This window comes from Agelaius tricolor, unplaced genomic scaffold (genome assembly GCF_023055355.1).
Source record: "Agelaius tricolor isolate 1412-34295 unplaced genomic scaffold, bAgeTri1.0.p SCAF_19, whole genome shotgun sequence".
Lineage (NCBI taxonomy): Eukaryota > Metazoa > Chordata > Aves > Passeriformes > Icteridae > Agelaius > Agelaius tricolor.
The window spans coordinates 7,009,167-7,024,376 of NW_027269279.1; the positions used below are offsets into that span (position 1 = coordinate 7,009,167).

Here is a 15,210-nt window from a genome sequence, read left to right on the forward strand (position 1 = left end):
ATTTTCTACCGGTTTTGATTGTACTGAGATAGAATTTGGACTGACCTGACTGGCAGTGCCTGTTGAGACAGCTTTTTTCCCGTTCATTATCAGAAAAAGAATCCCTGTTCTTGGAAAACAAGTTTGGAACTTGCTAATTAAAAGTAATGATGCCAGACTTATAACTCTATTCAAGCCTTAAACACGGGTAACAGAAAATTAATCATTAAATGCAATATTAAAGCTCTAAGTCATTATCTAACAAAACCCAGCTTTGGTATAGGAAAAAAATATTTAAACTTGTGTATAATTTTCATATTCTCTAAAATTATCATATACGTGATGTATAAACATTGAAAACTAATATTTGGTTTCCCAATAATATTCCCAATTCGGTTTCCCATTCCACTTCATTTTCAGAATCAGTGTATTTCTATAAATGAGGTTCAGCTACTCCTTATCTTTATATATAAATGTATTTATTTTATAAAAGTTTTGATTGCTGCTCAAAGAAGTACAACACACAGTAAATTGCAATAAGAGAGAAGTTATTTACATGAATTCCAGGATGTTGGTATTGATGACAGGCATAACAAGGAAACCCTGCTGAAAGCCTCCAAGTGCTCTAGCTTCCATCTTGAAGACTGCCTAAATTTTTTTTTTACTTAAAATAAGAGAATCATGATAAAAGCTCAAAATATTGGCAAGAATTAAAATTTAAAATGTTAATAAACAGACACTGACTTATTGTGATGAAATCAAGTCCAAACTGACAATGTGTCTCATGGTAGGCCTTCCATGGGGGCAGTTCCAGGGATGCTCAATCTCACCCATATGGGTGATCAGTTTTCTCATTTCCTGCACATTCAGTGCAGTTCCAATCATCACCTGCAAGCAAAGGAAAAAATAAATGAATTCTTTTCTTTTTCCATTTGCCAGCTGACACAGACCAGAGCAGTACTTCAGCTACTACAGCAAATTCTGTGCAAGGCATTAAAAATAAAAAACACCTTCAATCAGACAATCAGAAGACAAAACACAGCTAACAGTGGGTTCATGAGTGCATTAGTTTGGAACAAAATAAAAAACTAGCAGAAATATTTCCCAAGTAAATGAGATAAAAACAAGAGGAGCAGAAGGAAGGATGTTAGCTGTTGACACTCAGCAGTATATAAACTTGCCCTGCCATACACATGCAGACACAGCCACCTGTCCTACATCAGGAAATGTGGTATTTATGTATTTGAACACAAACATCAAGTGCAGTACTTACAGACTTCCTGCAAGCTCGAGAAGCAAACATCTGCCTGACCCTGGAGGGCCTGCACATCACTCCAGGGCAGTCACTCAACATGAAAATCAGCTCATCTATGTCTTGTGGCCCAAAAGTCCAGTTTTTGCTTGTTGGCAATGATACCAATTTAACTCTTTGAGTTACAGGAGCTGGAAGGTTTGCAACGACAATAAAGATACAGAGAAGTACAAGAAATTACTTATTTCTTGAGAGAAAAGCTGAGAAACTACTTTAAAATGTTATTATGACGTGATGTGCATATATAATGTTTAATGTTTTGCATATAATTTTTATATAATGTTTAATCTTTTGATAGATTAACTAACCAAACTGGTAACTATGGCAGTTACTTTTAACATCATCCAAACTCACCATTTTCATTTATGACAAAATCAAAGCCATTTTTTCTGAATATTTCCAGGTTTTCAATCAATACAGTTTCATTTACTGCTGTTAAATTAAGATTTTGAGGCCTGAAAGAGAGAAAAAAAGATGGAGCTGCATAGATACACAGTGCAGAGAATTAAAGACTGATTTCAGAAACAACCTAGAAATACTTAATACAGAGCTCTGTAGTAAAACTCTTCACTCTGCTGTGTGAAAAAAATAAAATTCACTACTGAGCAGTTGCTTCCAAGTGTTACTGAACAGATGAAGTCAGCTGGGCAGCATTCCCTGCTGCAGGAACAGTCTCCAGTATCCTGCAAACTGTGGAAATCTGTTTGACCACTGTCTTGCTGCACAGCCACAACTGCATCCATGGAATTTGTGTTTCATGTAAGGATTGACTCTTTGAAACACTTTGGATATAAAAACCACTTGAGTCTCAAGTGTTCTGAATGTGTGAAATGCTACATAAAGATAAATCACAGATATCCTTCTGAAACATTGAATTTTCAACTTAAAACATGTTATTATTGTTAAACACTGCAAATACTTACACTATCAGCTTCTGACCTTGGAGAACAGTGTGTTGTTGCAACATCTCAAAGTTGTATTTCTCATCAGTAGCATGTTGGTCAATTATGAAAAGATCAGAATTCAACTTTGCTATTATAAACCCTAAATTGAACTGGCCAATGATTTCCATTTTTGCAAACATTTCTTTACTGTATACAAAAAAAAAATATAAAGAGATTATAAATTACACCCTTATCAGTTATCATGTAAAACTTAAAAACTTCTATTTCTCCCCTGCAGAACACACTTTATATTAAAAAAAAAATCTCATTTAAGCAGGATATAAGTGTTGAAAATCTGAGGCCATTTCTGGCAGAACAAAATCCATCACTGAGGCAGGTTTCCCCCATTTGTGATAATAAAATTAGAAGCAGGCAGTATGCCAACAGCCCAGGTAAGTAACACTGAAGATGGCATCGTGGTTCTGAAGGCAGCTGATACATATTTGCCTTCTTTTCACAATTAAAGACTTTCCTAACTCATTTTTTAACCCCAATTATTAACAAATCACAGACACTGACTGTCCCCTGACCACCTGAATGTAACTTATTTTTCCAGGCATGTCTCAGCAAATGTCATTCACAAAAGGGAGGAATATGAGCTATGCTCATATTCCTGTGTGCTGTCTGTCATGAAATTTGTGTTTCTCTGACTGAATTGCAGTTTACAAGGCTGATCTAAGCCAAATCTATGAAGTTTGTGGCCTTTTTAGTGTCTTTTTCCACATTCTGTTTGCACTTAGTTCAAGTAGCTGCTCTGTCAGTTAAATAACTCATCAAATAGGTTTTTTTGTGACATAAATAAAAAATAGACCCAAACCTAGCAGGTACATGTAAGGCTCTTGCCCACCCTCAAGACAGGTCTTATATTTTTGCTTAACTAATTCTATGAACTGATGAGTAAAACATATTAAACAAGTGAAAGCAGAAATACCTGATCTCTTTTCTTAATTCATCTTCTGCTACTTTATTGTCCCCAGGACTAATTTTTGCTTTAAATCTTCTGTAATTTTCAGTTTCTGTATTTTTCTGTTGTTGCTGTATTACCTTTTTTACTTTTTCTGCCAAAACCTTCATAGAGAATTCAAGAGGCACAATTTTCTTTTTAACTTCCACCAGTACATCAACATTAGTGTCCTTCACTTCAGGATATTTACCTGCCTTGGAATCATCTGCTTCACTTTTAAAGTTTCTGCTTTTAAAACGTTTTACTCTTGGGGAACAATTATTGGCTTCTTGAGAGAATTTGTTTTGATCAGTGCAGTCATTCACTTGATCCAGCTCAGCTTCAGTGCCCAGGACCTGAACATCACAGTCCAATGATTTCTTACTGCATCCAGCAGTTTTAAGACATTGCTTCTGCATCTGTTCTTCTGTGCCACAGAATTCTTCCTCAGAATTAACTGCACTTTCACTGTTGATGCAGCTTCCAGCTTCTGGTGTGCTACATCCAGCATCTGACTCTGAAATACTACAGAATCCAGAATCTGAAGCATCTTCTAATTTTCTCAAGTGTCTCCTTGGAATTGACACCTTGGAGTCCAACTTATGCCAACTTTCAGCCTTCTTAGTCAAGACAGCCTTTTGAATCTTTACAGTGCCCCCAGTGGTACCGAGTAACCTCTGTCTAGGGGAACTGTGCTGCTCTTTCACCTTTTTAGAGCTTTGAAAATGACTTTCTGTTGCTTGATGGAGAGAGAATGACTCCCTTAATCTGCCAAGAGTCATTATTCTTTTGCCTCCACCACTTGGACTTTCAGCCTCAGAGTCAGACAGGGTGTCTGCCTGAGGCTTTTCTGCCTCTTCAGGAAGTGTCTTCCTCCAGTTACCTAATGAAATCAGAATACAGAGTATTTCAAGATTCTGAGGTAGCTGGAAACATAAATTAAATTATGTGCTTTAGGAAAAGGAATGAAAAGAGGTAGAAAAATAGCAAATAGCTCAAAGGAGCCCTGAAGCTTCAGACAGTGAGTATAGGGCTGAAATGTATTAATAGCAAACACAGAAACAGTTACATCTTGAGGACATTTAATGACACTACTAAGAATGAATTTGTATTCTCTTTTTAAACTGGAACAGTAATCAGTCCAATCAGCACATTTATTTATGTTATCAAGAGTTTAATGACAGCGTGACAATGAAAAGTGAACTGCTCTTACACTTTCATGGTCACTATAAAATTCCATTGGCAAAGTGTTAAGGAGGTGGCACAACAGGCACTTAGAGTATATGGGATTTGCTGGTCATTAGAGGACTTCAACCCCATCAACTGCCAGTGCAACAAGGATTTTACTGAAGGTTAATTTAAAATAACAGTGAGAATCAGGTTACAACTGATTCTGTATGTCAGCAAAAAGGAAAATTAGAGGGGGCTCTGTTGAATGAAAAGAGGAGAATGAGATGATCTTGACTTGGGAAAGCAGTCTTGAAAGACTACACAGTCACAAGAGAATCAGCAATTTCTGTAGGTAACAGAAAATAATCAAAGTTTAAAACCCAAAAAACTCATACTTAATTTTCATATTTTATTTATGACCCCTTAACCATTTTTTCTCAAAGACATTTTCATAAAAAACCATAGGTCTCTTTAGTATCTTGGGAGAAATCTTTTGCAAGCATTATCAATTAATTCTGGGTGAATTTTTTGTTCACAAAGTTGACTGTAAATCCTGCTGTGCTGGCATGTGTCATTTCCATAACAATCACTTAATACCTTTGTGTCCTTCTTTATTTTTGGTTTAATTTTTTTTTAAATTTCTTCTTTGGGTTTTTACAAACACATTTTCCCATTTTTAATCCTCTGCCATATATCATACTCAAAACTTCCACATTTTGTGTCCTACCTGCAATGTCCAGAAGTTTCTGATTGACATTGAGTTTGTTAACATCACTACCAAACATCTCCATCAGAGAAGTCTTTAGAATTGCTAATAAAAACTTTTCCTCCTGAAGTAAAATTTGCCTTTTGTCAGGAGTTACATTGATGTCAACACACTCTGGAAAAAAAAAAGAGAAAAATAACTGCTTTACAAATAAAATGCAATGTCATTGCACAGAATTAGTTCTGGTTTGTTTGTCATTTTGTCTGCAAATCAGATTTAACTGTCTCAGCATCCCAGCAAACATGATACAAGTTTTCTTGTATTTAAGATAACCTCTTCCTCATCACTTAAGAAGTTACTTTTGAGTATTGAAAAGGTGGAGGGGAAAAATAGTGGAACCACAGCTGGATTCTATTTCTCCCTCACCAACTGAGCATTAAAACATCTCCAGAGTGCAGGAAGTCATACAGATGAAAATGACAATATTCTCTAAATACAAACATCATTGAAGAATAAATTGTAATAGCCTTTACTGAAGTTACTAAAAATTATTCAGAACGTACCAGAATCTACCCCAATGTTAAGGACAACAAATGGATACTGGTGTTTATTGTGTAAGTGATAAACTTCATTCACAATCTTGACAACCTGCAAAAAAGGTGGAAAACCAATAAATTTCAAAAACATTATCTTCTATTTTGCACCAGTGTCTATTAATTAATGTACTAAAATGTATATTGTACGATTAAGATCTTATTCCCTCAAACAGACACAATAAGACAGCAACCTGAGACAGAGGAACTTCTACTACCAGAAACAAACCCAGACAGGAGCCACTGCTGCTGAGGTTTCCAGAGAACACTGAGTTGGTGGGGTGATGTGTTCAAGCAGCCGCTCACCTTGGCGGGGTCGCAGGGCCGCTGGTTGACAAAGAAGAACTGTCTGTCTGTCGTGCTGCGTCCCACGCCCTGAGCACAGCGGGACACGAAGCCGCCAATGCTGTGGGACAGACAAGGAGAGAGCGAGGGAAGGAATTTATACAGGGCCTAAGGAAACACCATTACACAGCACCAGTGAGTATGGAAATACACATCTCCTCTCCCAGTTCCTTGTCTGACAAGGGCTACTACAAAACTGCATCCCAATATCTACTGTGCTGTTCTTGGCTCTTCTCAATACTATTAATCACACCTTTTTTTTTAAATTTATTATTTATTATTTTAAATTTTGGTTTATGGTAAAGTGCCACAGGCAGCAGTGGTTTGTACTTTCCTAATTACCTATAAAGATTTTGTGGCATGTCAGCAGGGTTGAGTCCATATTCTTCACAAACAGCTTCACTAGGAGGAAGCTGAACAAAAGGAATAAGGCTCTGCAACTGAAAAAAAAAAAAAAAGGCAAGGAAGTGAAACATCAAACCTATATAGATTTTCCCCATCTATTTTATTGTCATTTATTAGCTTTAAAATTTATTTGAGAAAAATGGTGGGTTTTGGCTGACCAAGAGCTGACCAAGACAAACACTTAAAATATCCAAACCTACTAGAAGATAATAGCACTGTTTGCTGAGAAACAGAAAAATTCCTCTAAAAAATACCTGTTTTCATCCTTTGATATCACAACCTGTACTTCAGTTATTTCACAGACCCTTACATTAAATGTACACAGACAGAGGAACAAAATGATTGACAGTTTGGCATACATATGACCTAAACAAGTTCCATGCTAAAATAAAGGGTAAAAAGAGTAACAGGAGTTTCTTTTGAAAGGACAATAAAACACTATTAAAAATGTGTTATTTGAATCACAAGCTCCCTAAGAACAGCTATGTTTACCAGAAACATCTTCCCAGTCATGCCACTGTTATTTTTCTGCCATTAGAGCAGCTCCTATCAATTAAGGTATTCAATATTAAGAAACAGGCTATAAGCTAAACATTCTATGTATGGGTGCTGTGGAGGGAAAAATTGTTTATCAACAGCCAGCAGCTTTCAACCACTCAATATTTCTGATGACTGTAATATACAGGTGTAGGAAGGATGGTTTTGAGCTTTTTTTAATCTCTGCTCTCATCTTTTTGTAGCTATTCCTTAGAAAGCATCACAGTCTACAGCTTCACAATCTGACTGCAATCCCATTTAAAGCTTATCCAGAATAAAACTTCGTTTCATAGGAAGAGCTTGCCAAAGTGGACAGACCTCAGTTTGCTGTTCTTCAGTTAAGACTTTCACATCACACCATTTGAAGGATTTTTTAAATTGTTTGTTCTTGTGGCACACAGTCCATCTGCTGACACAACAGCTCTTAAAACTAGTTTCAGAGGGATATTAAGCCATAACCCCATTTCCTAAACAATTTCTAAAACATCTCTGAGCAGATCCAGGACTTTCAGTGTCCATGGAGGCCATGGTGTCTCTCCTCTGTCGGCCTCTGGGGTGTGCTGCAGACCTACACTCCAACCTCTCACACTTAGTAAATATTAAAAATCCCTCGATACAGCTACATCCTCTCTCTTTTCAAATATAAAAGCAAGACCTGTTTTTGTCCAAATACTGCTCCAATGTTCTCCTTTAAACTGGGACTTCCAGCAGTGGATATCACACAGCTTTTTTTCCCCTGGCCAATTTGATTAGTGCAGTTAATCCTCACTCCTTTGGAGACAATACAGTAGGCCTGCAACAGCTGGACCATTTTTGCATATTCCTATTAAAGGAAAAAGAAAGTTCAAATTCATATGAAATCTCTTTTTAAAACACAAATGTATAAACAAAACATTCAATATCTGCAGGTAACAAAGGGGGGGGAGTTTTATTCTTAAAATCTTTACAACTAAATTTAAAAAATATATATATATATATGAAAAATAGAACTTTAAAAATAAACAGGATGTTTACAAGACATATTCAGCCACAACACAGCAGTCCCTGGTTTTAAAATACAGATAAGTGATCATGATATGGATTCTTTTCAAAATCTGAGAATGTACCTTTAAATCCAAATATTGCAAAATAGAAGAGAAAAGCATACAAGAAGACTTTTGTTATTTGATTAAGATGTAAGACAGGCATGAAATAGTCTGTAATCAGTACATTCTACAGAGAAGTGAATTTCATTCAGCAGTGAATAAATTCTGGGGGACAATACTCCTTTGAATTGCCAATTTCTGACCTTTTTGATGTTCCTTTGGAACTCTTTATGCCGCACTGGTAAGGTATAAAAGAGCTGCTGGATGCTGACAGTGGTTCCCTGCTGCCGTGGGAAAGGAGTCCTCTGAGTAATTCTGCCATTGTGGTCAAACACCAAACGAGTCCCAACCTTTGCTGACTTGTGGCAGGTGAAAATGGTAACATCACTAGTGGGAGGAGAGAGGCAACAGAATTATTCACTGAGCACCATTTTATCTCATCTGCTCCTCATGACAAGCAGCATAGAAACTACAGCAATACTATCAATTTTATTAAAACAACTCTTCCCCATACACAACTAAGAACCTGCTCTTCAGAGTAGTGTAACATTTCCATAGCTACACGTTCTTATTTGTATCCCTTTCATCCCCCTCTTATAGAGCTCAGTGTTAAAATCTAGTTTTGCTGAACACTACATTCCCATTCTAATAGATACCAGCAGCACTGTGTACAAAGGTTGATTTCAAATGTATACTGGGTCTGAAAGAAATTTATTACAGCCTTAATGAGTTACAGCCTAACAACCAGCACTTAAAATTACAGTGCTTTACATCAGAGGATCAAATACTCATGCAAATACACCATTCCACCCTGTAAAGATCTGCATCCTTAAGTAACACCAAATTTTGTATATAAAATGACCAATTAGGTGCTTAGAAACACAGAATAATTTTGGTTGGAAATGACTCAGGATGTCATGCAACCTATTGCTCAAAACTGACTGACAGTAAGGAACTGGAAGTTTCCAAAGCCCCACTCTGTCAATAATGGTAAACTGAAAGGGTGCAGTGCTTTTGTGCATATAGTAACTTCTACTACTAATAAATAATATTAATTACCTTAATGCACACAGTGAACTCAAAGCTTCACCTCGAAACCCAAATGTTTCAACATGTATTAGATCAGAAAAATCTTGTATCTTTGATGTGTAATGTTTCAGAGCTGGAAAAAGATATTTCAAATTTACATTTTACTTCAAAGTGCCACTGGTCTATGCAAGTACATTTTGTATGCATATCAAGAAGCAAAACACCTTCTGTATTATTCACTGCATTTTACATAACCATTAAAGACAAAATACTGCTTGCTTTCCCTTTCTCCTACAAACAAGATCTCTTTAAAATCCTCAGCTGCACCTGCTATTTCACACTTACATCACAGATTTATTCAGCATTATTGCTACAAGCTCTACAAGATGCCTCAGAGCAGGACACAGTACCTGCCTCTGCTGCTGCTGGACCTGTCCTAGACTGTGCCCTGCCAGAAAGCAGCAGCAGCAGCCTGTGCTGGGCATGGGGCACAGAGGGCAAGCCCAGGCACCACCACAGCTGAGGAGACTCAAACCACACCATCAGTGCAGCACCAGTCACCAGCTGACAAACTGAGCCAGCAGCAGCAGCAGCCCTGGACTTTCACTGGGCTGGAACAGCAGCACTTTGAGTTTCTGATGAGCTAAAATTGCACAGTGAGCACCAAAATTACTGAGTAATAACCTATGGGGCAAAGATTCCGAGGTGTTTTATCAAAAAAGAAATGGCAGCATTTCCACTGCAGTGGCTAGTTAGATTCATCATTCATCATTTGTTTCTGCTCCCATTTTGTGCAATTCCAAACTAGCAAATGGGAAGGTTGACAGTCAGGGCAAGGTCAGCTCCCCTTCAGCAAATACTCGAGTTTATAATTCACCTTCCCAAAGCAGCCCCTTCCACACAGCTCAACTCCTTCAACAACGACCAATGATTCAACATGAATTAATCTACATGGACTTTTATAAGATTTTCTCCTCTGTGATTATTTGTATTGCTTGTGCCACTTAAATAAACTAAGGAACCAAAGTCTATTTCTGAGTTACAAGAACTATAACCACAAGAGCACTACAGAAGATCAGCCTAGTGTTGCTCAAGTCTTGCAGGTAACACACACATTATGTAAAAACCAAGTGTCCATTAAATATGATTGATTAAACTAAATGCCACATCTAAATTACAAAAAAAAATCAACTTACTCAAGCCTTCAAAGTTTTCCTCTTCCACTCCACCTCCATTATCTGAAACTTCTATCAGTTCTGCCCCATGATCTTTAAGCTTTATCTCTACAAAATTGAGTCATAAAGTATTTCAATTCTTTATGTTCACACATAGTGTTTGGTATCAATTTTGTACTTGAAGTCAATTTTTCAAATAACAGCTTTCCATGTCAAAATTGAATAATAACAGAAAACAAACAAACAAAAACCCCCTAACCTCTGACAGCTGTCAAAAGTTAGGTCAATCTAATGCAAACCAGTCTGTAGTTTCAGGCAATTCAGCTTCACTGAACTTTTGTCTAAACAGAAGTTTTCCCAATTATCCCAGCCACCATCCTGGAAGCTCTGGAAGCCAGCCCTGCCTTTACCCTGTGCTAGCCCTAGGCTGGCACAGCCTGATCATTACTCCTGCATGGAACAACCCCTTTATGAGTGGCCAAAGGGGCCACTAGAAATTAAATAACACAATCTCACATGCTGCTAGGAATGCAGCTGGAGTCTGGGAATCAGAATGTTTTATTAACCTGAGGTGGAAAATCACTGCAAAGATGCTTGGCCCGAACAGAAAGTATTTACCCGGATTTGTTAACATGCACTCGGTTTTGAGGGAAAAGACGTGCTTTAGAATCCTATGGAAAGTTCTAAAACTCGAGGAAGAGTTACCGATGTTGGTAGCTCCGGCATCCAGGCTGTTCTCCACCAGCTCTTTCACGGCAGTGCCGAGGTTCAGCACGACCTGCCCTGAGCAGATGCGATGCACAGACCGGCGGTCGATGGGCCGGATGGCCCCGGCGGGCTGCGGGCTGGGGACAGAGGGACAGCAAACCACGGGCAGCGGTGAGAGCGGGCAGAAACCCCAGCCAGGCTTCCCCAAGCGAGCCGGGAGGGGAGGCAGGAACCAGAGGAAGCCGGAACCGCGCCGGCGGCCGGGGTACGGCCCGTGCGAGGAGCGCGGCTCCCGTGAGGGGAGCAAAGCGGCCTGGGCAGGGGGTGCGAGCATGGGGACCAGGGCCGGTACCGGGTCGGTGCACGCACTCACCAGGGCGCAGCCGCCTCCATCGGGGCCCCGGCGGGGCGGGACGGGCCGCGCTCTCCTCAGGTTCCCGCCCCGCTCGCTCAGCGCTGGGAGCGGCCGGAGCGCGCCCGCCCCACATGGACGGCGCTCCCGGCCCGGCGGCGCAACCCGCCCACCGTCCTGTGGGGACGCGCTCCGCGACTCAACGCCGGCCAATGGCAGGAGGGCGGGCGGGCGATACCGTAGCCCATTGGGTGCCACGCACGTCACTCACGCGCCGCTCCGCCAATGGGCGCGGGGGTGGGCGGGCCGGCGGCGGCGGAGTGGGCGCGCGGCGGGCCGGGAGCCGCCATGCCCGCGATGTACAAGGTGCGGCCGCTGCACAGCGCGGCGGTGCTGGCGGAGCACCTGCCCAGCTGCATGTACCCCCTGCCCAACCTGCACCGCGCCCCCGGCACCGCCGCGCCGCCGCAGGTACGAGCGAGGGGTGGGCGGAAAGACCTGCTTGGGCTGCGGCCCGCGGTGCTCGCTCTGGCGAGGTTATGCGGCTGCTGGGCCGGTATTCCCTCCGGTGAGAGCCCCAGCTCCGGTAGGAACCGGGAGGAGCCTCCGGTGCCGGAGAGCTCCCGGGGCCGAGTCCCACCGCCTCAGCCCCCAGGAGGGGCCCTGGCTCCGCCTCGCCGTAAGCGGCGCGACCGAGGGTTAAATAAAATCAACGTTTTCAAGAATTTCTCTGTAATGTTTTTAAAGTCTTCCGCAGTTCTCATTTTAACTTTTCTGGGCTCTCGCGTGTGTCCCTGTGGTGGATTTTGTGTTTGAATGGCCGTGCTTAGCGCCCAGCAGGCCTCGCTCCGTCCTGCTGCATCATCGCTCTGCTGCCTCGGCTCGGGCTCCGGCCAGCTACGCACCCTCAGTCTCAGTTTCTAGTTTCAGTTTCTTTTGCCTTAAATAAGACGAAAACGCCAAATAACTGCGTTACGTAGGTCTAGTTGAGCAGCCTCTCTCCAGTGCCAGGAGTGCTTGGCATTCTCACAGGCCGCTTGTGGCCAATTTTAGCTTGATGCCATCCTGGATTTGCTGTGCCCTCACCCAGGCTGATGGTGGAGGCACTGAGGAGGAGTAACTTTGGGGCAGAACTTAACAGAAATGCTGATGAAATGCCTTCCCATTGCAAAGTATGGAATTGTGCACTAACTAAATAATGGCCACTTAACAGGTCTTCCCTGGTCTTGTCTATGAGAATATTATGTTAAGTGGATATAAAGATTTTACTTGGATACCTTATCTCTTCATCCATGATAGTTTGGGTTTGTTTAATCGTTACTCAGGATGCTTAGAAATAGGCTATTTGAAAATTTTTCTTTAATGTTATTTTTAAGCTTGTAGACTTAAAACCTGCCACAGGAATATATTTTTCATCTTCTTTTAAAAGATTGTAAGATGAGTTGCTTGTAAGGTAATACAGATTAAAAGCTGCATTGGTATTAACATGTATTTTTTCCACTATAATTTATATTCTCTGAGACAAAGACTGAATCCACACAATATACCATCCATCTAAACTTGCAGAGCTTTTTACTTTTATTAACTACCTGATTTGTCAAAGTTTCCTTGTTTGGCCACTGTACCGCAGACTTACCAACTTTGCTCTTTTGAGCTGAAAAGAACCTGACAGGCTGTCTTTGATTTTTCAGTCATTGTTCAGCACTTCACTGCCAACTCTTTGTCTGATTTTGATTGTGTTACAGAGTTTGCTGTAACTAATGGCTTAAAAGAACCTATGAAGCAGGAAGATTTCAGGAATTTATTAAACATGCCATTTCACCACACTCATACAGACGAGAGATTACTGATAGACATAAGCCCATGGTCTGGCTATTTGAAAGTCTTTAATCTTTCAGAACTTAACCTTAAGAGAACTGTAGACTGTTTTGACACTCAGTTGAGTGAATGTACATGGCCTTGTTTTTCCCTCTCCTGTAGGAGGAGGCTGACCCATCACTTCAAGCACTTGAATCCCGCCAGGAAGAGATTCTGAAGCGCTTGTATGAACTGAAGAGTGCTGTGGATGGACTCTCCAAGATGATACAAACCCCAGATGCTGACTTTGATGTAACAAATATCATTCAAACTGATGAATTTTCTCCTTTGTCAACAAATGGAGCAGATTTAGATCTGATGCTTGGAAAGGTGAGTTTAGTTGAGCAGCTACATTGGTACTTTCTCAACATTCCATTTTCAGGGCTGGAAGGGGGGCATTAAAACCTGGGACACTCAGAACTCAATACACAACCTACAATTGCCATTTAATTACATGTCAAGGAAGGAATATGTTTAAAGGTTTAAACAAGTTTTAAATGTCTAAGCTTGAATTTATTTACTTTAATATCGTTAGAATTTCAGATACACATATGCATGACTATGTACATTTTGGTGTCAAATGAAAGCAATAGTTATGAGTATGATCTGGAATGTGTCTTACCTGCTGAATGTTTTACTTTCCATTCAGGATTATGGAGCCCTGAAAGATGTTGTCATCAATGCAAATCCTTCTCTACCTCCACTGTCACTGTTAGTGATACACAGTCTGCTTTGTGAGCGGTACAAAATATTATCAGCTGTTCACACACATTCATCAGTGAAAAGTGTGCCAGAAAACCTCTTGAAATGCTTTGGAGAGCAGACTAAGAAGCAGCCACGTCATGAGTATCAGTTGGGCTTTACTCTGATTTGGAAAGATGGTAAGAAGGAAATTTGTAGATCAATATTTTACAATAGATGAGAAAATGAAACTTGTGCTATAAACCCTTACACAGAGATGCCTCATTCTCCCTGTGCTGACATGTGGTGGATATGAAGAAGCAGGAAACATTTTTGTTCTCTTTTCATAGCTGTGAACCATGCTGGGCCAGAAGAGGAAGATTCTTGTTCATAGTTACTGCTGTTAAAATACACGTGGCATTGACAGGGTTGTTTGTACCCTCTGGTTTTGGGGTTTTTAAAAAATGTTTTTTAGTTTCTACAAATAAGGTAACTAGAAGAGAAATTACGGAGGAGATTTGGCTAAATTTTTCAAAAAGTGATCTCTTTATCCCACAAGACTGAAAACTGCTCATCAGGTTAATGATATTAACAGTGGTGCTGGCATCACAAATGTTCATCATGGAATTGCCATTCTAGTAATTTCTTTACTCTGTTGGATTCACTTTCATTTTTTTTCCTGTTAATTTCAGTTCCCAAACCCCAGATGAAGTTCAGCATTCAAACCATGTGCCCCATAGAAGGAGAAGGGAACATCGCTCGATTTCTCTTTTCCCTGTTTGGGCAGAAGTACAATGCAGTTACCTCGACTCTGATCGACAGCTGGGTGGACACAGCCCTCTTCCAGCTGAAGGAAGGCAGCAGCAAGGAGAGAGGAGCAGTGCTGCGCTCCATGAACGCTGCCCTGGGCAGGAGCCCGTGGCTGGTGGGCAGTGAACTGACACTGGCTGACGTGGTGGCGTGGAGCGCGCTGCAGCAGACGGGCACGGCCGGCAGCGCCCCCGCCAACGTGCACAAGTGGATGAAATCCTGTGAGAATCTGGCACCTTTCAGCTCTGTCATGAAGCTACTCAAGTGAGCCCCTACCCTTCACAGTGATGTTGTTTTAATCTTACTCCACCTCATGTCTGCTGTAATGTTTGAATCCTTTCTGAGATGTATTTTAGGTATTACAGTTGGACAGAATCCTAAAATAATAAAAGCATTACAGCTGCCTTTTGGGTGTGACCTTCCTTTTTGTAACTCTTGTGTAACACGGCTACGGTATGTAAATTAATCCTACATAAACACAGCCTGTGCTCTTAGTTTTTCCACTGCAACGTGATTCTTTTCTCAGGAGCCTTTGGTCAAGGCAAAAGGATAAATACCTTTTAAGAACAGACAGCCAAA

At 40.7% G+C, this 15,210-nt stretch overlaps 2 protein-coding genes across 2 annotated transcripts; one reads left to right on the plus strand and one right to left on the minus strand.

Moving 5' to 3' along the window:
- Positions 1–436: 436 nt before the first annotated feature.
- Positions 437–11,462, minus strand: PMS2 (PMS1 homolog 2, mismatch repair system component). Its single transcript, XM_071444062.1, has 15 exons — positions 11,305–11,462; positions 10,929–11,068; positions 10,245–10,331; positions 9,079–9,181; positions 8,223–8,406; positions 7,590–7,757; positions 6,335–6,432; positions 5,954–6,053; positions 5,618–5,702; positions 5,076–5,228; positions 3,167–4,061; positions 2,215–2,382; positions 1,646–1,746; positions 1,253–1,422; positions 437–867 (listed from the first exon to the last, which is right to left on the minus strand). Exons 1-15 carry the CDS (start codon positions 11,322–11,324, stop codon positions 724–726), a joined length of 2,616 nt encoding a protein of 871 aa, XP_071300163.1. The 5' UTR covers positions 11,325–11,462; the 3' UTR covers positions 437–723.
- A 120-nt stretch (positions 11,463–11,582) lies between these two features.
- AIMP2 (aminoacyl tRNA synthetase complex interacting multifunctional protein 2) lies at positions 11,583–15,036 on the plus strand. The gene is made up of 4 exons (XM_071444070.1): positions 11,583–11,754; positions 13,264–13,470; positions 13,790–14,021; positions 14,514–15,036. Exons 1-4 carry the CDS (start codon positions 11,632–11,634, stop codon positions 14,897–14,899), a joined length of 948 nt encoding a protein of 315 aa, XP_071300171.1. The 5' UTR covers positions 11,583–11,631; the 3' UTR covers positions 14,900–15,036.
- Positions 15,037–15,210: the final 174 nt, after the last annotated feature.